The following is a 24,728-nucleotide window of genomic DNA, read 5'->3' on the forward strand; positions in this document are numbered from 1 at the left end:
CTTATCTGTAGTATCACAATGAGTACTCATGCTCAGATGATGCTGTCCAGATCCAGATACGATTCTGACAACAGGCTCAAGAATGTACTCAGTGGGAAGAAAAATGTTGCTGGTGTGGAGAAGCAAATGGTGCTTGCCATGGGCCAACCAAAGTCAGTCAAGGTAATAACAGAAATGGAATAATTCTGATGAATAAAAATGTATTCACTGCCATTTTTGAGTGTAGACCTACATGTTTTGGATGAAGCCAGCATGAACAAAAGAATGGTAATGTTCAACTGAAACAGAAAGTGAAAAGGTTCATAGAGTGCCAATCTCCCTCTCCCTCTTTATCTCTATAGATAGATAGACAGATGGACAGATATGACTAAAGACTTTTTCGGGGAATTTTTTCCAGATGCACAGTAAACCCCTAAAAAATGTTACCATAAATCATAAATCAGGTTTTATAAATCTAGTGCCTTTGAATGCTTTGTATTTGTAGCTCCCATTTGAATGCAGGGAAGCCCTGTTCCATGAGGAAGAAGCTCTGTCCCCCCTCCCTGCCTCCCTCCCTTTCCTTCTCTCTTTCTCTGTTCTTCTGTTTGCTCGCCTGCAAGAGAACCTTCTCTGGAGCAGCAGGGTTATTAGCCAGTCACAGGTATTCAGGCTCAAGGATGGTGCACCCAACAAAGAGGGGAGGGGGGCACGACTTTCTGCATTAGCGGGCTCTGACAGTAGCAGCACTAATCCAATCTGAAGCCTACTGCACTGAGACCTTGTTTCAAGTGCACTTGGCACTCAGCTTTTTGTGCATGTATGTTTTTATTTTCAACCAAAAGCACACTGAGTTCAGGACTTTAAGGGTGCAGTATCTAGGAAGCCGACACGGGTGACTTGCCAGAATATTTCATGTGGAAAGGGGAGGATGAATAAAGGGAGGGATGGATAAAATGAGAAGTGAGGTGAAGGAGGGTGTTGCTTTCATCAGCAAAGGTACCCTATGTAAAACCTGACGCTGTCTTTCTCAGTAGCTGTTTTTGAGCAGTAACCCAAAGAAAGCAGGATGTGAATAGTGCTCTGCCACACTGACCACACTTTAAGTAGTAAGGCAGGACAAGTGACAATGAAAGAGAACCAGAGCTGATTTGAAAGCACATGGATATTGCTGAATAAATACAAGAATAAACAGGCAGTTGATTCTTTATACAAGGTGCAACAGGAAATGTAGCACTAAGGAAACATTCTACAGGGAACTCTGTGTAATTTCTCTCAGAGAAAGAGACCCTGACCCATGTCTCAACCAGCACATCAGGGGTGAGTAGCATTGTCGGGGCTTGTAATGTTGAGATGACTCGGCAACTGCACTCACAAGATATCTGGAGGGCTTACCGCATCACTCATGCGGTAAGTTTATTTTGACGTGAACATTCAGACCCAACACTTTTAGTGTACTTCCCCACAAAGTGAGGTAAATCTGGAGTGGAAGCCTTTCTAGATTAAATCAAACCAGTACTGTGACAGAACTGGATAAATGCAATGGACTGTTTGAGTTCAAACACAGGGTTGTAGAGAAGACCAAAGAAAGCGATTCAGACATAGGAGTACTGACCCCTTATAGGGCAGTTAAAAGGAGCTTCTGATTTAGTAGTATTCTTCAGTAGTATCTCTCATCCACCAAGACTTTACAGTTCCTAAAAGTCTAAGTTTTTAGTTTGAGGGGCTGCATTTATACAGTATTACATTCCAGCAGGGCTGGATGGGCTTTAGCACCTATTGTAGAGTAATGATATGGTCTCAACCCTGATAAGACCAACCGACAGTAGTGAAAACCAAAATGTTAGCAAAAGTTTTCATACCTAACATTACTGTGGAGCTCACTTGCTAAAAACTTGGATATTTTAGATGCTTGCAGTGATGGAAAGTCCATGATGTTTTGCTTGCCCTCACCACTTCTGATATAATTAACATTTAGGGCAGAGGGTAGAGACTGCAGTCTGGACTGCTTGCATTTTCCACCTGATCTGCACTGCAACCAGTTGTGATTAAAAATACCACTGCCTACTTTATCCATCTGCATTTCTCAGTCACTGCAGTAGTAATGCAACGTAGTGGTAGCTCTAGTGCAGTGTGTGAAATGGAAATAGGAATATTAGTAGAACAAAGGAACTAATTTCAGAGTCTTCAACAGGGTGTGAGAAAGGGGTGTTCCCTGATTTTCACAGTTGTGCTTGTACCTGTGGCTAGTGTAACCTTCTCTTGCACAGATATAAAGGATGTCAACAGCCAGGAATTCAGTTTTAAATTGAACATGTATGCAGATGACACATCACTCAATATTAGTAAACTACCGTCTTCATTAACAGCATGTCATGAACTAAGTATGTTTAAGTATACTAAGTAAGTATGCAGTGACATGTTCCAATGTGTGTTTCTCTATTGGGTAAATTCCACTTCACTGTTAGTGTACTGCCATTTTTATTTAGAATCTGTGTTAGTCTGTAGAAACAGAACTAAACAGATAAGGATGCTGACATTTAGCAAAGGAGACTTGGCCATTCATGAACTTGGGGGTTGAGGGCCGTTTATTAAATGTCAGTGAGGGAATGAGTAAGAGCTGTTGATGAGTGGTAAGGGACATGCATCAGATCGCCAAGTCGTACAGTACATGACTGTAATGCAGAAAAAGTGCAAAACATCCTCACAGCTTTTACCCAGTCATACTCTATTCTCTAATTAGCTGAGAAGCTGTTATTAGTTGCTACAGGGCCAATTCCATATAAACGAAAATGTAATAGAATACCCCTCTCACATTTGCAACCACTTCTATTGGAAAGCATTCATTTGGCATTTTTCAATTCTACCCAGAGCTCATCCTTGTATTGCAAGCCCTTCAACAGTAGTCCTCTTGTAAATAACATTACTATCATTCAACAGATCTATGACACATGAATCACAGCTTGAGAATAAAATATGACTCGTATGGCCTTCCTCGCTACAGTAGGTGTAAAACAATCCAATGACGCTGTAAGAGTATGAAGGAAATAAAAGGATTATGCATCTGTAGAGGACAGTGATGCTGTACATCAGCAATCACATAAACTGTGTACAACTGTTCAACTATTAATTTCAGACTAGTTGGTTAAGATTGTAAAATACGTAAAGAGCTGTACAACAAGGCATGCAAGGTTTGATATGTGGGTAAGATGTACTGGATATTACACATGTGGTGAAATAATATTTTGAAACATAATGTAAGGGAAACTGCATAAGCAAAAAATCTCAATAGCACAATCATTCATTAGACATCTTGTCAGGGATACTTGTGCATTTCAAATTTTTGATTTTTTTTGGCAGGCCCTTGTTATAAAACTTTCAACATGTGTTAACTGGAAATATCCATTTATGTATTATCCTTTTTTTTCTCCTTTCCTTCAAACTGAAACTAACAGGGTTACAGACTTAGGCTGCAAAGGTATCCTTTAAGACGTGTGTATAAAAAGGCCATGTTCAACATATAACAAATTTGATCTGATATGATGGCTGGATTTCTTTCCCCCATTGTTGAACATTTATACTGCAGGACTGATCAGGTATACGGAAGCTTACCTTCATGATGTCCAGCCTCTCCTCATCACAACGTACAAAAACGCTGGATGAGGAGGACAGAGGCAGCGAGGTGGACAGGGTGACAGCCTCCTGGGCAAGGCGGCGGGCTCGGGCAGCGCTGTTTGCATCGCTGGCATTCTTCACCTGAGACATGTAGTGGTAGTTGACTTTGAACACCAGCTTTCCATCCTCCTCCTCTGAGACCATCTCAAAGGTGTCTGGCCAGAGAGGAATCCACAATGAGGGGGGGTTAGGATTAAAAATGTCCTGCTTTTTTCAGGGTGACAGGAATGATCTCAGCAGTACTCAAGTTTTTTAAACTCTGAAGCTTCATTACATCCACCTGTACACAATCTCCACAAGGGACTAGAGCAATGCTGACATACTGTTCATCCAATGCAAAGAATATTCAAAATCAAGGACTCTATTTTCATGGCAGCAGTGTTCACATCAGCCCTTAACATCTCCCACTATAGTCAGCTTTACTAGGATTAATCAAATTAAAATCATATTTTTGATGTGCAAGTAGATGTGCAGTCTAGTTGAAGAATGTATATCAGAAACAAGCAGGCATAACATTCATGAACGGGTTCACATGATTTTGGAGAGGTCTATGTGAGTGTTCGCCCCCAACTCAAGCCACAAAAGTAGCAAAGTGTACATCATTTCTGCTAAGTCCTGCTTTTGATGGGTGAAAACGATAGCAAAATATGATGCCAATGAGGGTCCCATAATTTTGCAGCTTTGCTCATCTGCATCAAAAACATGCCCAGTTGTGCCACACCAGACATCATGGCACTGGTGAGTACAATTCAAAGCATGAAAACCCCAAACAGGCGAAAACAGCCAAAAACTATTTTAATGATGGACAAAGCTGGCAACTCACCAGCATTAAGTACTTTTCTGCCTCAGTGCCAGAACAAAAATAGAGAATCTGCATATACTGAATGCTTCTCATACTGACATCATCTACATGCACAAAGAATTGCTGTAATGTGATTAAGAGAATTATTTAAGTAAGGAAGGACCCATGTAACCATCATACTCTGATTGTTAGTACTGTTATGCCCTTAGTGACAATAAGGGTAACTGCACTAATATTGTGTAATATCCACACTCTTCTTTCATACAGACCAGCCAGAAAACATTAACATTGTCCTCCCATTCCATTGAGTGTTTTTAATGACTAATGTAGACCAGTCAGAATATTAATACACCTTCATCGCTTTTCTGTAAGTATAAGTCTTCTGGCATTGATAGACATTATTGACAATGTGGTCGTCACATTTCTTTTAGTGTCGCTTTACATTAAAGAACACAAGGCTTAGTTGCACAATCTTCTCAATAACAAAATTAGCAATAGTCACATTATTTTGTGCATGTAAATGTACATGCTGATTATTACCTCAGGTTTTACACACCACACTACAAACTAAAGGTCAACAAACAGTTTTATGGCAAACAGCTCAAGGAGACAGTGATATCAGAAAGTAACTGCTCTCAATGGTACAGCAAGATGTCTTGTACCGCTCTGACTTCACGTCTCTTTTTTATGCTCTCCTCTGACTGGAGCAAACCTGTTTTACAGTCATGTCATTTGCAATTACATTAGATGTCGGGCTGCTTACAAAATCAATTGGAGCGCAACAAAAGTAGCATATTCAATCATGTCATAACTGAATGGAATGATGGACAAGAGGAAAGGGAGCAGGAGAACAAGGTGGAGGTCTTCGTCCCTTTCAGATGGACGGCGTAGGCGAGAATATGTATCCTATCAGATTGAGCATGAAAGAGACAGAGACTAGGGTATGTGTGAAAGTGAGGTTGTATAGACAAAGATGATGAGCTTTGAGTGATGTGTGCCTAGAAGAGGTGTGTGGGTAAAAACTAAATGACACCCAAACTACAAAACATCAGAGGTGCCCCTGGATCAATGCCACATCAATGTGGCATTGATGAAATGATATCAAATGGTATCAAATTAATTTGGACACCTTGGTATAATTACAGTAAATATAAAGACAAGATAACTGGTAGCCTTAATCACATCCTTGTGATATATTATTATAGCATACGTCTCTCAAAATTAAGAACGTATATTCCATAAATTTCACTGTTTCCTGTCCTCCATTCCCTTCCTAGATATTCTGGATTCACTGAAGACGATTACCACATTAGAAATTATTTCTCCATCAGCCTTTCACTCCTTCAACCACCTGCCTTTCACTCGTTCTTTCACCACCTGCCATTAACAGAAACTCGGAAAGGCTGATTTCTGTTTGTCCATGAAAAACAGTGTCCTCTTCCTGACTTGAGGTGCAAAGCGATCGTGCAAATCTCCCACCAATTCCAAGCTAGGGGAATGCAATGTAAATTGAAGTGTGGAGGCCAGCTGAAGCTACCATAGAGTTAAAAAAGGTAGAGTGCCTGTGCACACAGTACTTGCAATACAGTCTCATAATTACAGTGACATCAGCAGTGAATTCAGAAGACCACACTATGTTTCCTCAGTGAGACTGAACAGTCATTAGGTGGCAAAACTTTATCAGTACTGCCAATCAGTGGCAAAAATTATAGGCTTAATAATAATAATAATGATAATACTAATGATAATAACAATGACAATGATAATGATTATACTAATACTAATACTAACTAACTAACTACTACTACTAATAATAATAATGATTATAAAAATCGGGATAATTAGGTGGTAGTGAACATAGGAAAACAGCCAATTTCTGCTTCAGAATGTGTAGAGGAAGAGTAGCTTACTCAAATGGTGGCATGAGGGGAGGAGCAAGAAGTTTCGTCAGTGTGCACTCTACTTATCTCTAAGGAAGCTACCAATCTCCTGAGTCCTATTTGTTGATAGTCTTGTTTACTGTAATTACATACAATGCCGGCAGCTCAGTAGTTTGTGTCGTTGCCACATAGCAAAAAGGTCCTGGGTTTGATTCCCAGCTGGCCGCCCAGGATCCTTTCTGTCTGGAGTTTGCATGTCGTCACTGTGTCTGCGTGGGCTTTCACCAGGAGCTCCAGTTTCCTCCCATGCTCCAAAGACATGTAAGCCAGGTGAATTGGAAATACCAAATTTCCCTCAGGTATGAAGATGTGCTTTAATGTGTCTGTCTGCCCTGCAGTGGACTGGTGACCTGTCCAAGGTGTTTCCCCGCCTTCCACCCAGTTAGCACTGGAATGGGCTCCAACACCCTGTGACCCTCATTGTAATAAGCAGCTTAGAATATGAATATACAATGCCTTGAAATGAATGAGATACTGACATTAAAATGGTACCTGGAGCATTTTTAACCCAATGACAACATGCGCACATAAAAGTGCGAGTGCACTATAAAAAACAAACACAACAAAACAACTCACCAAACTGGAGCTTCTTCATGGCAGCTACGTATTTCTCCTCCAGGGAACGTAGGATGGATAGGGGTTTGGGCCGGCTTGACACCTTCTTTGAAGTCTCTGCAAGCTTCCTCTCTAATGGGGAGGTGTGGGGGGTGGGAGCAGAAAGCATAAGAATGAGAGAGTTGGTGATATAGAGATAGTGAAGGGTGGAGCAAGGCGTTTCATCATAACACACCTAGGCAAACCGTTGGCTCATTCCAACAATCTTTGCTTGAATGGTTAGCCAAAAAACACATGCTCTCTCTCTCTCACACACACACACACACACACACACACACACACACACACAGTACAGCAGAAAGAGTGGCAGACATGAAGGTTATGATATTGTAACCCTAGTTCTATAAGCACAAGTGGAGCCCTCTACTGGACTCTGTGGGTACTAATCTCCTCTAACCATATGCTCAGCCAATCAGGACAGCTTGCCTTTTGTGTGCATGGTCTGCACAGGATATAAGGCAGCGTTCCACACTGCTGGAATCTGTAACACACTTCAGCAAGCAGTATATGAGCAGCAGAATTAGGATTAAATATTGTATCCTTTGTTCTATTTCACAAAGTCTGTTCCCTCAACAGGGCTCTGTAGGTACCCTGGGTAGAGCCTGATGAATGGACACCCTAACACAATATTACCATCAGACAACAACCTTACTGACTGACTTAAATGGGAAAATTTAGGGGTACGCTGAAGAAATCTCCTGCCGCTGCCAGCATCAAGTGTAAGGGAGAACCTTGGCAGGTGCGCCTGGACCAGTTTAAAGGCAGTTACAATCAAATTCAAGAACAATTTGAAATTCCCAAATTGAAATTGCATGACTTAGAATATTGGTCCATACCAATGGGCTTACTGTTCACCAGAAAAAAAATGAAGATTTACACCTCTTTAAAAACCTATCTAGGACATCTCGATTTTCTCTGGAGTTACAGTCATAACACACTTAAACTAATTGAGGTTGTTTACGTCATACTTTTTTTGGTTTTTCCCCAGGCTTCATCACTCTCCAGACTTCATTAGACTACATTTAGTTTTTTCCATAGCTTTTCCCATTACTTATACTTTAACAAATGACATTCCAGTCATTAGGAGATGCTAACATGAGGTCAGCCTACAAACATGTCTTCAAAGTACAACTGTATTGGCATTCAAGGCATGCTCATGACAAATGATGCTGAATGCCCACCAATTCTCAGTGACAACAAAGCTTAGAAGGGGAGGGTTGATGTGAAAGACAGTGCAGTTAATACATCAGCATAATTAACTGTGTTTTTATTGCAGGTTTATGGTTATTTGGGCTTCATGTTGTACCAGTTACAGAAGTACTTACAATGAAATTACAGCCATATTTAACTGGTCTTATTACAGTGAGCTTCGAAACACAAGAGGTGTGCATAAAAAGAGCGAGGGCCATCAATACTGTAATTTATTTTGCCTGTTCAGTTGACACATCAGCACGGGAATATCGATGCTTCAGGGGAATGCTTCCCTTTCTCAGTCAATACTGGCCTGCTCCTGTCCAATCATGACTCCCTTCCATAAATGTCTCTTAAAGACTAAGCACTAATTAAACAATTAGACATCCATCTAGGTCCATGTCCTGCGCAACATACAAGTGGTGATCTGTATGTTGGGATGTGTAACTCCTGTGGCTTATCATGTGGATTTCTTTATGTAAAGTGTGAATGACATCAACTGAAACGTCCATACAGGGGTGCCACCAGGGATTATGTCCCTATGAAAAAATATTGGGCCCCATCACCAAAGGCCACACCAACCCTGCGCAACTACTGTGAGCATATCTCCAGGACCCAGCTGACCCTTTCAAAGCTTTATCTACCTTTGCAGACTTGCAACTGTCTTGTCTCTTGTAGTCCAACACTTAAAGCATGACATTTACTGCCAGTGAGTTGTGCAAACATACATGCAACAGTCTGCATATAGTGGAATTGTTTGATGCAAGCCTAATACCCTCTGTAAGAAATGTGCTAAAGGCCATCTTTTACAGAATAAATGTAATTTTTATTGTCAAATTATAAGATGGAAAATTCTCTTAACACTAATGACTTAAAAAATATAACTTAAATAAAACAAATTAACAATCATCTGAAAAGACTGAAAAGAGCAGCAGATTTTTATTTAAACTAAGTATATATATATGTCAACAGGAAAGTACTGTCTGCTAGCAGGCAGTGACGAGTGCGCTCAGGCAGGACTGAACCATTTCATGCAGATACAGGGAGATGCTCAATGTGTTCACTTTTTGGTCAGTGTTGATATTTTCTTTTACTGCCAAAAACAAGTGAAGACAAAGACACTGTTAGTTTTATTACTACATTTTGAATAAAATATACTATAAATAATGATGGTTTAACAATTTAATATTGATTTTTTTAACCTATTTTTTGGGGCCCTGGTCAGTCAGGGGCCCTTGGAATTGTCCTAACTTTTCCCTTCCATACGCCGCCATTGCATCCAAGCAAGCACACACACCATTTGATTTACTAGCTTATGGGCCATTCAAGTGCAAATTCCCAGCGCTAAAATCAGAAATTTCTGGCTTAATGAGCTGACAAGGAGACCACAATTTTTTAATCCCACTATGGTTCCGGGTAAGATAACACCCATAAGGTTGTGATTGGTCAGAAAGTTCCGAAGCCTTTTGGCAATTCATTAAAACAGCCTTGATAAGACAGTGGGGAAAGCCCTCAACAAACCATAACCCTAACTTGAACCATATGGGTGTATCTTGCCTGAATGTGTTTTTTTTTTGTCCATGCATATTTCAACAATGAAACAGACTAATGATATAGGGACATTGAGTATTTTTGGATGGCACTGTTCAGGGGCTTAAGCAAAAATTTTCTGTGGCCACCATGAGTGAATTTTCAAATAACTGATTAAAAATGTGGCTTCAAATTAGAAAGGCCTAAATAAAAATGATCACAAAGTCACTTTATATTTTAAAATTACATATCATCTAAATTCATTTGACTACTCAAAAGCAAAAACTAAAAATTAAAGATTATTGTGGGTGCAAGTGTTATGGTTTGGTATTCAAGGCCCTGGACCCATGTATTACCGCATTAACAAACAGAATTAGTAAGAATGCCTGCTGTGTCATGTTTGTGACATGCTGTCGTGCCTTGGCTAATCTTAAATGCCTAACTAGAAGAGCGCACTTGGTAGATTGCAGATCTCTGCCAGGTGTGTTGTTTTACCTTGGCATGCAAATCTAGACAGGAACAATTCCAAAAGACCAGCAATGTAAAACGTCAATTTCAAAGAGAAAATGCCAACGTTATCTGGCTGTCTAATATTTTGAGTACTAAAATGACAGCCGTTTTTTCATCCTAGTCCAAGCACTGGAGAAAGGGAGATATGCAGGCAGCACCACCGTATTTTCCCCTCTCCTAGTAGCCAAAGAAGTAGCGGTTATTCACCTAAATCCAAGTGTGGCAGAAGAGGAAATCCAGTGCTCAAACTTAGAAGGCAAAAACAAATGTGGATTTAGCACTCAAATGCAGTATAAAACAGGTTTTCCAAAGGTTTTGAATCACCACAACCATGAGGTCCTCGATCACACAGTTATAACTGTGCACAAACAAAAAAAAATATTTAGCTGATAGGCCAAGTAGTATGTGAGATTAACCGCTGACAGATACACGCATACAGACATACACATATGACTAAACACATGATCCCCTCCACACTACCGCCTGGCAGAGATAACAAGGTCAATACTTCACTGAAATGTGACCATTTATGACAACAATCATAAACTTGGCTGATGTCAAGATGTCTTGACAAAGACTTCCCAGACAACTTGCAGGGAAAGTGACAGAACTGGCCAAATGACAGTTAATGACATCAGTCATACATACTCATTAATATTCATGATAACTATCATGTAATGGTTATCAGTGTAACAACAGTCTTATGAACACCCCTTCAAAGGAGGCATTACTCATCAATCTTCATATTACCCCCCTCCACATGCATGCACACACACAAACACACACACACGTGGAGCCCCACTGAACACCCAACTCAGTGCTCACAGCCATTAATGTGGACAGAGCATAAAAATCCTCTGAGGGTGGAAGGGAAAGAAGGGGAGGGCAGTGGTAATTAATATTGTGTACTGTGTAGCAACTAGGCAGTGGGGGAGGTGTAATGCTCCATCATGCATTGGAGGTGTTATTGATGGCCCTGCTTTCTTTAGGTGACTAATGGCTGGCTCAGAGATTCTCTCTCTCTGAACAAATAACATGTTTTATGACCTATGTACCACACCAACCACCATTCTTCCAGTTCTGACTCTCTCTACTTGTTAAGGAGCTTGAAGTGGCAGTCCATCTTCTCCACAGGGCTCCAGGGAGATTTCAAAGGCTCAGAAAAGGTGCCAAAGACATAGTATAAAGGCAGCCATTTTGGAGACAAGTCCTCAGAAGTGGACAATCCATCAGGATTGTCAAGAAGTGATCATAATTCAGAAGCTGCCAAGGTGGGTTAGCGAATATGGTCTCAGCGTACATGGTGCTGTATCATATACAAAAGCGATTGCCTTAAGTTCACATCATCCTACAGTGAGATGAAAGAGGAGGAAAAATAGTGGCTCTATTGGGATTTGGTAGGTGGGGGCAGTTTCTGATTTGAGATCATTGCTTCAATGAAGTTCCACGGCACTCTTGATGCAAAAACCTATGCAGGCCTTCTTCCATGGCTATTTCAGAAGCACATATTAAAACCAACTTGAATGTGTTTTGGCCATACCATGGCTTCATCCCAAAACATAACATCTAACTTCACAAGGGACAAAAGAAGATTTAATTTTTTGCTTGAAAAGTGACTTGGGAGTTTTTTGTCTCAGAAGGATTTCAACAACAAAGCAAAACAGCTGAGGGAAATTTTGCCCTGTTGCTTGGGGCTGTTTGGTCAAGTTAAAGTTTTAAAAACAGGCCAATGGCGTCCTTGATTATGATGAAATTGTTAGGGGCTGCAGGTAATCACAGCCCAGGGAATTTGAACTATTTGGCAAGCTAAACTTAGAGACCCATTTTCTTGTCCTTGTACCACCAGGCAGGACATAGAGACAAGGAATGAGAAAGAGAGAAAACGGAAGAGAGTTGGGATATGCTGAAATATTTCACAGGAAGGAAAATGAAAACTTCTGGCTATGAGCTAACAGGGTGTTAAAATCAGGGTAAGAGGAGTGACACATTATGATAAATGCTAGTGGTGCACATGGTCAAACTGGACATTTGTGCTGAAAACACAGACTAGATGTGTCCAGAACAAACAAGAAGCGAAACAGGCAGTACCTCTTGGCTGCATTGGTTTTCGATAAGGTGCCACTGTGACCTAAGAGACCGCAAGTTTTCATACCTAAACATAACTAAACAGCATCGCAACTGATTTCACTGATTCTTCCTCTGGCTAAAGTGTGTGTAAGTGAAAATAACTGCTGTCAAAAACCTTAGCTAACAAACACAGACAACTGAAATCTCAATGTGTGGATGTGTCTGTGTAAGTGTTAGGGATAAGAATCGAAAGGGATACAATACAATTCACAATACTTGGGTGCTGTTTCGATAGTGTTGCAATTCTGTAATTATTGTGGTTCCATAGGTTTTCAATAATACAATGTATTGCACAATTTTAGAAAAAAAATAATTTAACTAAATAAAATACAAATAATAATTTAAAATAAAATTAATGTATTGTTGTATTCTTTGTATTATATTTTTTATATTTCAATTCAATATTTATTTTATATTTATTTACATTCAAGACAAAGTATCAATTCAGGATCGGTATATTGATATAAAAATCGTTAAACAAACAAACAAACAAAAACAATGTGTGCATACATACCCTGGTTGGCCTGCCGTAGGCTGGTGGTAGCAGCATAGACTATTTCAGCTGTCCTCTGTATATCGGGCACCAGTAGAGTCAAGCCCTCGGGCTCCGGGTCCGAACTATCAGTCTTTACAACGCCTTTACTCTTATCTTTCTTTGACCTGGAAATGGGACGGAGAAGATGATCAAACAGTGTTTTTGTTCAAGCCATGTTGAATAGAACTTTTTTTTTTTTTTTTTTTTTTAAATAACCAATTGATTACCAGGATTTTGGTAAGCCAACAACACACTGTTCCAACACAGTTTCTTTAAAGATTGAAAACAAGGCTGTATTTGATGTAATTCTTGCAACTGGATTTCAGAGTACTGATGTCATGTGAAGTTTTCACATGGCGTTCTTAAAAGGAGGTCCCAATGTCTATTAGCATGAATGTCATAGTCACGTAGAAACCTGCATCATTGTAGACCGAAATAGTCTGTAGGAACTATTATTATTTTACTAAAACAAAGAATCAAACAAAATGTCTCACTCATACCTCTATGCTCATGAAAGAAAAATGAAGCTGCCTGTCTATCTCAGTTGGTTGGGATTATGAGTTAGTGCCAACTCACAGCTCTTACCAGCCATACTCGCAAGAGAGGAACTGCATAGCCCAATTTCACCTTCTACACAAGAACACATGGGCAATTTTTAATGTGCAATGTTATTGGGGAAATGCATAGGAGAGGGCCAAGTCTTAGAGTGAGAAGAGAAGAAATGTCTGACTCAATGTTCAGACACTACCACTGCCCAGGTATCATGAATTATTTAACAAGCTTTTATTCAGCCTCAAAGCGTAAATAGCTTTTATTTATACCCCATCACCTATCCTGCCTTCATATCTTTCCACTAGTTCTGACCTAAGTAGACCCCAATTTTATGAGGTGCTTGGGCATTGTTTTTGGAGCAAACCAAAAAGACAAGTTCCGCAAGTGATTAAAAAAAACAAACAAACAAACACTAAAGCTCCCATAACTTTGCAGTTTAATGCAAAGGGTGTGGGCATGCAAATTGATTCTGCAGGCACATTGAGAGAGGAGCAGTGGGCATGAAAAGGCAGCATTCCCCTGACCTTATGTGAAGTTGAATAGCTGCCAAGCTCCCTCATCACAGAATTCTGTGCTCTAGCTGAGGACGGTATCAGTGAAGGTCTTCTGCCATCTATGCCCTCCATCCCCATGGCTGTTACACTGGTCCTAATTCTTGGTTGCTGCCAGACAGACAAATAGGACATGGGCCAGCTAGGCTAAGTTCAGACTGGGGAACAGTGTTGACTAAAAGCCTGGCGATCAGTCTCAGTGACTGGTCATTTGCCCTCAGGCTCTTCTTTCATTAAAGCTTTTGTGAGTGTGTGTAAGAATGAGCAGAAGTGTGTGTAAGCCTCTTTGTGAGTGTGTTGGCTTTCTAAGCCCGTAATGTGATAGCTGTGATATTGCTGGCAAGCACTATGGCCTGAGCTGATATCACTAATAAGGACCAACAAACTCCCCCGCTTTTCCCAGTACGCTACAGAGTAGAGGCAACGAATTGCACACAATATTGTACAATACAATATTCACTTATGTAGACCTTAGATAAACATTTTTTCTAACAAGTTACTACCAACATAAATTGGATACACACTTACAAAAAATTAAAATCAACACTGTGGGTCTTAATAGATTTACAAAACACAGACATCACGATGTTTACAGAACTTAAACTAACTCAGTGGCTGTGCTCTCTCTCTAACATGACTAACATCACAAAATAAAATAAAAAAGTTAATATGTTGACTGTGTTATGAATTGTGTTTTGTGTTGTGCTGGATGTGACTGTTCTCTCTCCCTCCCTCCTCCTCTTCTCCCTCAGTACCTGCAAATCAGTGTGTTCAGTTGCAGGTGTATGGTGATTGCTCAGCTGACTGAAGACTGTTAGCTGATTGGTTGGGCCCGATTGTATCTTCAAAGGCATAGCCACTAAAGTTTTAAAATTACTTGAATGTGATCTATATTCAAGGCTAAAATACTATTAAATACAAGTTTTACATCTGTGTTTCAGTATGAGGACTTCAAAATGTTCCACAATGTACTACTTTTCAACTGAGAAATCAGACCATTCATGTAGAATTGTAATCTGATCAGACAAAAGTTTCATTTTAATTTAAAGTTTAATGTACATGTTGGGGATGGGCTCTGAGGTGTGTCAAATCAAAGATGGCTGTCAAATCAGTTCACAGATTTTTGATGCCTTTGCCTGGGCGGTCATGATGTACAAAATAAGTTGATGGTGAAGACATGTAAAGAGTATTTCATAATTCCCTTAGCAGTCATTTCAACTTTGATTCTTTGTAGTTGTGTCTGTACCAGGTTTGCATGCCTGGTTTTAGGCAATTTCTTTCATTCTTTGTGCAAATCCTCCTAAGTTCTGTCGAGAGGGATGGGGAGCAATGGTGAACCATGATCTTCAGATCTGAGTTCACTCAGGTTTTGGGGTTCAAGTCTGGGGTTTGGTTGGACTACTTAAGGATATTCACATTCTTGTCTCAAGGTCACTCCAGTATTGTCTTGGCTGTTTTTCAGTCTTGTCCCAGACTGAGGTCATGTGCACTCTGGAGCAGGCTTTCTGTAAGGAGCTCTCTGTAGCTCTAATCATTAATCCTGCTATCCTGACTCCCAGTCCCTGCCACTGACAAACACATCCACAGCATAACACTGCCACCACTGTGCCTCACCATACAAATGTCACTTGGCAGGAGATGAGCAGTGACTGGTTTTCACAAGATATGGCAATTGGCATTAAGGCAAAAGACTTCAATTTTGGTGTCATCAGACAAGGGAATCTTTTTCCTCATGCTTTTAGAATCCTTCGACTGTTGTTTTGCAAACTTCGCTCTGTTGTATATATTTGTTGTTGGTTCTCAGAGACAGAGTCCGAGTGAGCACTCTTCACTGTGTTCCATATCTTTGCTGTTTTTTTGTCTCCCTCTAGCTTAACTTTATTTCAGTTCAAGTAATACACACAGTGCCAGATACATGTTGTGGCTGAATGTATTTCTGATAGGCCTCTGCCTTGGAGACCATGTGTCTGTAAGTAATACGTGTAAATAATCATCAAACACTTGTGAGGGCTTTCTGTAAGTGCTGACACTGGAAACAGTATGATTGTAGTGAAATGTGCTCTGTTGCTAGCAGGTACAGCAGCTTCTGTTTGGTACTTGACTTTAGCTTGTAGCTGTGGTGGTAGTTAAGCTGTGTTTCTTTTCTTATATAGTGTGCTGCTTTATATTTTTGTATGTGTGTATGATACCTACCGTCTATAATGATCTTTGTATATAGATTTATGTTCATACCTCTGTCATGTCCATACCACATGACCAATCATGAGCAATTTTTTTAAATGAAAATATGTCATCACGTGGGCAAGAAACTATTGATAGTCTCTTTATTTGTTATTGTTATAGTCTATGACTGTCTTTTATTGTAATTCCTGGCCTTAACGCATAATACTGGAAGTTCACTGATTTTGGTAGGATTCTTCTTCCTCTGCTCCCTTAAAATGGTATGTTCTTCAGGGACCATAAATCAGAGAAAAACCAAACACAGATTTCAAACATTTCCAACATTGCGATAGGAGCAATATTTTAAAGGCTTTCCAAACCAAGTTGCCTCAATCTCCAAATTTTACACAAAAAACATTTCAGCTGCCTACATAATCTTTGTTTAACAATCCTGGTACATGCAACCGTTGAAGCCGTGATGCATAAAAGAAGCTGACAGCAAACACACCCAACAGGAGGAGATGCATAATTCTTTGCTTGTCACAGACCTCTTCAGACCACATCTAGTGCAAATGCGGGCTGGTTCACTAGTTAGCACCTTGCTCCCAAGAAAGCAAAAGTAACTGGTTTCTTTGCATCTGCAATTTAAAGACTTTCACAGAAATATTTTTATCTTTGAAATTTGTGGATGGTGTCAAAGAGATGACTCAAACTTACACTCTCACTATCAAATGATATGCTTCATGGAGCTGCAGCCCTTTTCATTTGTGGTTGTATCTATTATTATATTGTTTTGTTTTTATAACACTGGGTTTCAATGGATGGTTTTGGTGTTCCACGGTCCGTAGACGACACTTTCTTACATTTGCAGGAATAAAATTGTGCAGTTACTTTTAGCATTAGAAACCTCATATTTAAAGACACTTATTAAGGCCAATAAGTATAAATTATTGGCAGTTTCTACCCAAAAATATTTATACTGACCTCCAAAACTCTCAGCCACCTCTCCTCACCTTCATAACTAATAAATATCACTGAAGCTACATGGATCTTCACTGTTTTACCTGAGGCGATTGGTGTATGTGTCCACGCATGTCTTCATCTTGGCCAGTAGCATTCCCACAGAGGTCTGTCCCTCAGAACGTTCTTCTTCCTCCTCTTCCTCGTCCTGCCCTGGGTCTCCAGACAGGGGTAGCAGCAAAGGAACCAAGGCAGTACAGGTGGAAATGGCCCTTAACAGCTCCAGCAGTGCCCGATATAGGGGCACGTGGCGCGCCATGTCCAGAACTGCAGAGAGTGTGGGTGAACAGAGAGAGTCAAATGGTTAGGAGACAAAGAACTCTAAAGTGACTCAAAAGGCAGCCATCTCTCATTTTTTACAAGATGGATTGTCATTGCATTCATCTGTGCATTTTGCTATGTAAGCTTTCAAACTGAAAACAGCATAACATAACTTGACTATAATCAAAGGGGCCATGTAAAGCATTTTCAAATCTACAGTGCATTTTTTTTTTTTTTTTTTTTTTTTTGGCCAAAATTAAGGGTCACAACTTGGGGTATGAAAAGAGTTCCAAGAATAACTCAATATAATGCATCAAACTTAGGCAGCTGAGCTCAGCCAAACAAATGTACACTTCTTCCTGTGTACACTTGTCTGCTTTCTGTTGGTTAGGATCACAAAGCAGGAAAGTGGCTTTGGACACATGCCATGAAATCTCCCTCTCAAACAAGTGGTCATTCTGCCTGGCTTGTTCCATACTGTGTTCTACAATTGCCAAAAAAAGTAAAGTTTTTGATCTAGACTTCAAAAACTAGACTGAGAAAACTATCATGGTAGAACGTCATCAAAAACAACACTGGATTTGTGCTGCTCTTTCTATGACGGTAGTGAAAAATTCATTCAATATTTAAAAACATGTGAGACAATCAGGAAAGCATACATCATCCAAGACCTCTCGTGATGCTGTGGACCTGTGCTAAGTGATCAGGAAAGCACATTAAGGGACAACTCCATATTGCTCTGAGACAACACTTGTAGATACCAGAGATGGATAGCAGTCAGCACTAACAAGATGGTCAAAGGGGATATTAAAGCTTATTAGATTTCCAGAAATGGACCAAATGACAAATGACATGCTAAGATAAGGAACAGCCCTGGGGCAGCTGAAAGAGACTCCAGGACTCAATTAGGATTCCTCACAAACAAAATGAGCAACCAGCCTGAAATTCTCCATGATACCATAACTTTATGTCCTCAACAACGTCAAATCTGTCTTGTGTTTTGCTGCCTGGAAAAATGAAGCTTGTATGAGGTAGCTGGGAAGATAGTGAGGAAGTAAATCTAAAGCAAGGCCTCAGGGGCTTTAGCAGCAACCTCCTATTTTCCCCAAATAAAAGACTGAACAAATAAAAAAGCAGAATAGGAGAATCTGGGAGTGTCATTTTTTGAGAAAAATAGGATGAACCAGGCATCATGATGAATTGGACAGCTTGAGCTGGCTAAAAACTGAAAACGGCAGCAAAGAAGTTTGTGTTTGTGAGAGAGTGGAGATCACAAGAAGCTCTGGAAAACACTGATAATTTGGTCCTGGGGGCTAAGAAACCCAGGCTTTGCCAACTCTTCAGTAATATTGAGATACAACCTACTTTTTTAAGTATTTCCTTCCATCTTTTCCTGAAATTCAGGAGGTGTCTAAATTGAAAGAAACAGTTTTGTTTCTTCAGCAGACCACTCCATCTTTCCTTGTAGAATAATACACAACAACTCTTGATGTCATTGTGGTTCACACTTCAGGTCAAACTATTTTTTGGTTTCAGCTGGGAACCCAATTTTTGGATTTGAAACCAATTCATTTTTGGCTGAAATGCTCAGAATGGTTAATAATTAGGTCTGCAAACAGGAACGGACCCAGTTTCTTGTTGGTCAAAAAGGTCTATAAGAGTGGCTGTGCAGAGAGTGTGTGTGTAGATGTACCTGGACACCCATGGGTTTGCTGTTAAGTGCAGTCCTTTGTCTTTAGCTCCAAGAGTATTTTACATTTATATTGAAATTTCCACAACCCCTGTGGTACCATTCCCCCAATCTGAGCAACACTGACCTTCTTTGGCTTTAATCTGCCCTCCAATCCTTTAACTGGTGTCTTTGGATGGCATCTAGCATGGAATTCCAATCCCTTCAAATCTATATGTTATTACTGGGAGCCTGTACTGTAAAAGCTGCTGTTTGTCTGATTGTTTGTGTGTAAGTCATCAAAATTCGTGCTATCCTCCTCCAATACCACAAGGCCAGACTCTTCCTTTCCACTTGTTCTCTCCAAATCAAAATCCCCCACAACACACATACACATAAACCTCATTCAGCAGCATTTTATTTTGACTTTTCGTAACATATGAAAAAGTAGACTGTACTCAAAGAGAAAGGAATAAAACAGAGGGCAAAGGAAATCTATCAAGACATTTTGAATGCAGCCCATTTTAAACCAAGGTAGGGAAAAGAAGGACTGATGGACGGTGCGGACAATGGCAGAATGCACTTAGATTTCTGGAAAACCTCAACCTTCATTCCCTATTTTATGTGTGAAAGAAATAAGTCAGAAATAAGATGGCATAACTGGTCAAGAAACAAGTTAAATTTGCAAAAATGATGACACTTTTGATTTATCAATACAACCTCTAAATAAATCCCACTTACATAATCATTTCTGGCTCAGTGTAAATTTCATTCTCTCTCTCTCTCTCTCTCTCTCTCCCCCTTTCTCCCTAATAACAAAATGACAAAGGTATGGGTTCTCAAAATCTCAAAAGTCCATTAAACTACTTGCATTCCATGACCACTTGAAGCCTGTGGTGAAAGCGACATGAAGAGAACAATACAGAGAAAAGCCTTTCCGCTTTTAGCCACAGGACAAGTGAGAGCCCAAACAAGCTGGACATCCATCACTGCTATGACTAGCTTGGTGGTACTGGCCTACAGTGACAGCAGAGCTAGGCTGCCTGTGATTTAGGACTTTCTTGCTGCCATATATAGGCGGGCGCTGCGTATAGCCATGGTGGATGTGCGGGCTGATTAATAGTTAAAGGTGCCTCCAGATCTGAAGAGCAACACTGGTGATGAGTCAGCCTGACTCGCGTGAGAGGTCCTTTAGATAAAGGAACGACTGTTGGATTTTAATGTCTCCCCATCCACCCATGTGCTGTAGCTTCAGCTAACACTGAATCAACTGCCTCACCAAAATAGAGCAAGGAAGTTGTGTTTTGAACCAGGTCGTGAATCATCCAGAAATAGACACTCATACCCATAAAGCCTAAAGGATAAAGACAAAGATAAAGCTTCTGACTTGGACTGTCTACCAGTTCTGCAGGTATACACAGTCATCTTGTACACCAAAGCCCACTGCTTTGTTTGAATTCAACTCAAATTAGAGGATCTCTGTGCTGTTAAGGAGGCAAGACACTTGTCAATAAAATGAGAACTATGAAAGTGAAGACAGGCAAGTAAAAGCAGGGACAAAAAAAAGTGTAATGAGCAGTAGTTACAAGGGTAAAAATTGTGGAGACCAATCCAGGGAAAGGGACTGCGATGAGTAGGAGCGCCACGGTGTTATTGTGTTTAAAGACAGGGGAGATATTGGTTTTTACATTTAGGTCTTAAGTGCAGCAACTTGGAGAGAAAGCTCTTACACATTTGACAGAGGTCACAAGCATTCCAAGACTTGTATCTCACTCTCACGATTGTGATAAGGCCAACACAACAAATTCTCGATTCAAGGAGGCACACTTAAGATTTTTGATGGATCCATTTTAATATTAAATTAGCTATCAATTATTGATCATTGTTACCTCCAAACCTGCAGCAAGCATCTACACATGTGCTGCACCACACAGCCCAGTTTAGCTAATGTAGGCTTAACATACAACTGACACTGATGAATGTGAACAAATGAGTGGTGACCCACCAAAGACCCACCTCTATCAGCTCACTGAACCAACTCACTTAACCAAATATATAAACCTTGTGCAAGAAATGAACTGATGAGCAATACCCATCAAATCAGCCATTTAAAATATCAGCCTGTTATCCAATTGCAAACATGACAAACATGACACAGGAAAGGTATATGCCATAAAAACAACAACAACCACCACCACCACCACCAAACAAACAAAAGAAGGGGGCAAGAAGCAGACCCAGTCAGATTAAAGACAGAATAGAGGGACAATTCATTTTGGGGAATGAGATGACTCCAGAATTATGGCACTGAGGGCATCCAACACTATGTGCCAAGACTGCATTGGCTGTTGGCTAGATTAAAAAAAAAAACCCTCAATTCTCATTAAAAAAAAAAAAAAAAAAAAAACTCAACTGAAATGACTGAAATGTGGGAAAAAGCACTGAAAATTATATCTTGCAAAGGAAAGAACACTGTGCTCCAACCACCAGGAACAGTAGATAGATAGAAGGTAGATGGACAAATTCAAACAATAGTATGGTTTGATATATGATACTGGGTTTAAAGCTCACCTTAGGTTATAACACAAAGGATAGTAATACCACATCCTGTGTATTGATAAAAGGCTTTAATTTGACTTTAAGTTCCAAGATTAACTTTTTAAACATTTAAGTCAGAAGTATGCTTATGTGGCCTGCCTAAAATTTTACAATGCAGAAAAAAAGGTGCTTGTTTTTCTGAAGGACTCCACAGTGTGGGTTGCACAGCAGTTAGTATGCAAACCACTATCTCATGGAATCAATGTGTGAAAAATAGTACAATTTCTTGAAGTAGCACATTTGTAAAATTCTCTGAATCTCCCAAAGAAATGATCAAATTTTCTGTCATCCCCTGACTAGATTAAACCTCAAAAAACACGGTTATATTCCAGACCACGACTTGCGGGAACCCTGCAAAAAGCAGAAATGGATGGACACATCTGCCCCGATCATAACTGCAGTTATCAGCATAAAAGCAAGGCCAATGCTGCTTGTACAAATCAGTCTATACAGAGCAGAGGAGCAACTTAACTGCAGTGTTATTACTTAAATTTAAACCACAATGTTTTTACCCTTAAGTATTTTGCTCATTTTATACTGTAAACATATTAAAGCCTTCAGAATTTGTGCTTCTCTGGAGTCAGCTGACTAAATACTGATTTAAAATATACTTTCCAGCTGTGGATATCTCAGTCTTGAAGTTTAAGGACTACAAAAGAGATGCCTAAGAGCACATCATTAGGATTATGCAACATAAAATTAAAAAGACATAATGTATTCATGAAATAAATACATTATATATTATGTAATAGATATGGTTTTTATTTTTCAAAAATAAAATAAAATAATTAATCATAAAGTTTTATATTAAAAACAGGTGTAAGGGACTGTTACCAAACCTGTCAACCCAAGTTGCTACTTTCTTGCCCTGTCACTCACCAGTGCTGCTGAGATTTGTGGCCAAAACCATCTGTTTATCTATTCAGTCACCATCCGAGGAGGCTTGCTGGACAACATTCATCTAAAAACAGAGCCAGTCTTGTTTGCCTCCTTCTAGCGAGGAATATGCAATGAGATAAGAAACAAAAGGAAATGAGAGGGAAGGAGCAAACACAGGAGACAGAGGCCAGTTTGGGGGGGGTGGGAGGGGTGGGGGGCAAAAGGGAGAGAGAGAGAGGCACACACAAAGCGAATGAGCAAGGAATGAGAGCATCTTACGGAGAGACAAGAACAGAGAGGGATGGGGGGGGGAAAGCAACAGCCCATGCTGCCACTGCCTGACTGTGTACTTGACAAATTAGTGTTGGTCCAGCAGCGCCAGATAGGAGAGCTGCTGGCAAACACAAGCACGCCACCACCCCCACTGAAGACCAGCAGCCCCACCTTCCAATTTTCTGTTCTCAATCCTATTTTTATTCATTTTCCCTTTTAATATTTAACATTTATTTGGTCGGGAAGGTCTTTTTTTGCACGCATACAACAATGGAGAGTAAGACTGGAAGATGGGTATTGGAGAGGTTGAATTACAACTACCCCAACAGTCACACCCCTGTAACACACAGTCAAGAGGATAAGGGTCTCTTATGTAGGTCACAGCAGCCTGCCTGTTCTTGCTCTGTATCCCCAGGGGTGACAGTTAACTGACAGCAGCCTGGCATGGAGACTCAACTACCACCTGGCACTTTGGTGACTGCCACTGGAACCAGAGGAGGAAGGTGAAGGCACCAACAGTGTCATGGTAAACACACACTAGTCAAAGATGTGTGACAAACCAGTGAAGCAAGTGTTTAAGTGACATTATTCTACATGTTGAGGTTAAAGGGATAGTTCACCCATTTTATAGAATGTGATATTATTTCACTCCCCGCAGCTGTTGTGTAGGACAGTAGTGGTGCTCTCTTCCTCTCATTGTTACTGAGTGCTGGATACTGGCTGGATGCTCCAAATGCTAACTGTTAGCCTCCTGCCATTGAGCTGGACTTCCCCCCAGCTAACATTCTGAAAAATAACCTTTAAAAAACGGTGTTACACGAGAACAAGATAAACACAGTGCCTGGACCTTTTGAAGGTGCTCATCTGAAAAACAGACCAAGTTCACTTGCCCATAACTCATAAGAATCAATGGGATATCAAAAGACTCTCCAGTGAGTAACAGTGGTTTAAGAAAAAAGTTCAAAGCACTTGCAAACCACAGGGTAGTGGTTCTCAACAGGTGGCTCATGGTCCAAAAGTGGAAGAAAAACAAACTACTGCTGTGGATCGCAGTGCTTCAGCAGGAACAATCCGACACTGGGGAAGAACTGGGTCTGACAGCTTGGTCAGCTATTGGTCATTTTTCTACCATTCTGTAAGCAGAGTATGTGCAGCAGATGCATTTTTCATCTATATCAGTAGATATAAAATTAAACACCCTTCCACAACCACTTCAAACAGACAGCAAAGTTTCTATTCTCCCGTGCGTTCCCCGGCCTTACTGTGGCTATCAAATACAGCAGAAATGCTAAAATATTTTTTAAAAAAAATTCTGCTGCAGAAATAATTTGGGTCATTTATCTATCCATCTATTTTTTTCCAAAGGGTCATATGCCCTCTGTGCATTTTCTTGTTTATTTTGTGCTGTAACATGTCACAAAAGCATTGTGGCTTCTTCACTCTTCAGATTGTTTGACTGTGACTTAATGGGGACAGGCAAATGTGGACTCTGATACAAGCCCAGTTGAGGACCAACGCCATCAGGGATGTCGGAGAAAATTATACGTGCAGGTTTGCTGGTGTGTTGGTCTGCATATGCATCTGCATGAATATGTATGTAAAATTGCTGCTGACACAGCATAAATGACATTCTAATGACTTGCACAAGTCACATAATGGTGTGTGTGTGTGTGTGTGTGAGAGTGTGTGTGTGTCCGCTACACATTAAGCCTCCACCAACAGGGAAAGAAGCCGTGGGCGTTGGGGGCTGGCGTTTGATCGTGGTAATGTCGTTGTCCTGAGATGCATAACTTTTTCCCTCTCAGGGGAGGTAATAAAAAGTTCAGACAATAATGTGGTGTTAGATGGGGTGGTGGTGTGGGTA

General features: G+C 40.3%; 1 protein-coding gene across 10 annotated transcripts in view; it reads right to left on the bottom strand.

Annotated features, from left to right (window-relative positions):
• Positions 1-24,728, bottom strand: part of birc6 (baculoviral IAP repeat containing 6) — a 165,490-nt gene that overhangs the window by 26,180 nt on the left and 114,582 nt on the right. For all 10 annotated transcript variants that reach the window (XM_030070848.1, XM_030070857.1, XM_030070854.1 and 7 more), the window contains 4 exons: positions 17,229-17,451; positions 12,881-13,026; positions 6,970-7,080; positions 3,589-3,806 (listed from right to left, as the gene is read on the bottom strand). In XM_030070848.1, coding sequence (XP_029926708.1) covers positions 3,589-3,806; positions 6,970-7,080; positions 12,881-13,026; positions 17,229-17,451 — 698 coding nt within the window. The remainder of the gene's footprint in view (positions 1-3,588; positions 3,807-6,969; positions 7,081-12,880; positions 13,027-17,228; positions 17,452-24,728) is intronic.

The sequence above is a fragment of the Myripristis murdjan genome, chromosome 15, assembly GCF_902150065.1.
Source record: "Myripristis murdjan chromosome 15, fMyrMur1.1, whole genome shotgun sequence".
NCBI lineage: Eukaryota > Metazoa > Chordata > Actinopteri > Holocentriformes > Holocentridae > Myripristis > Myripristis murdjan.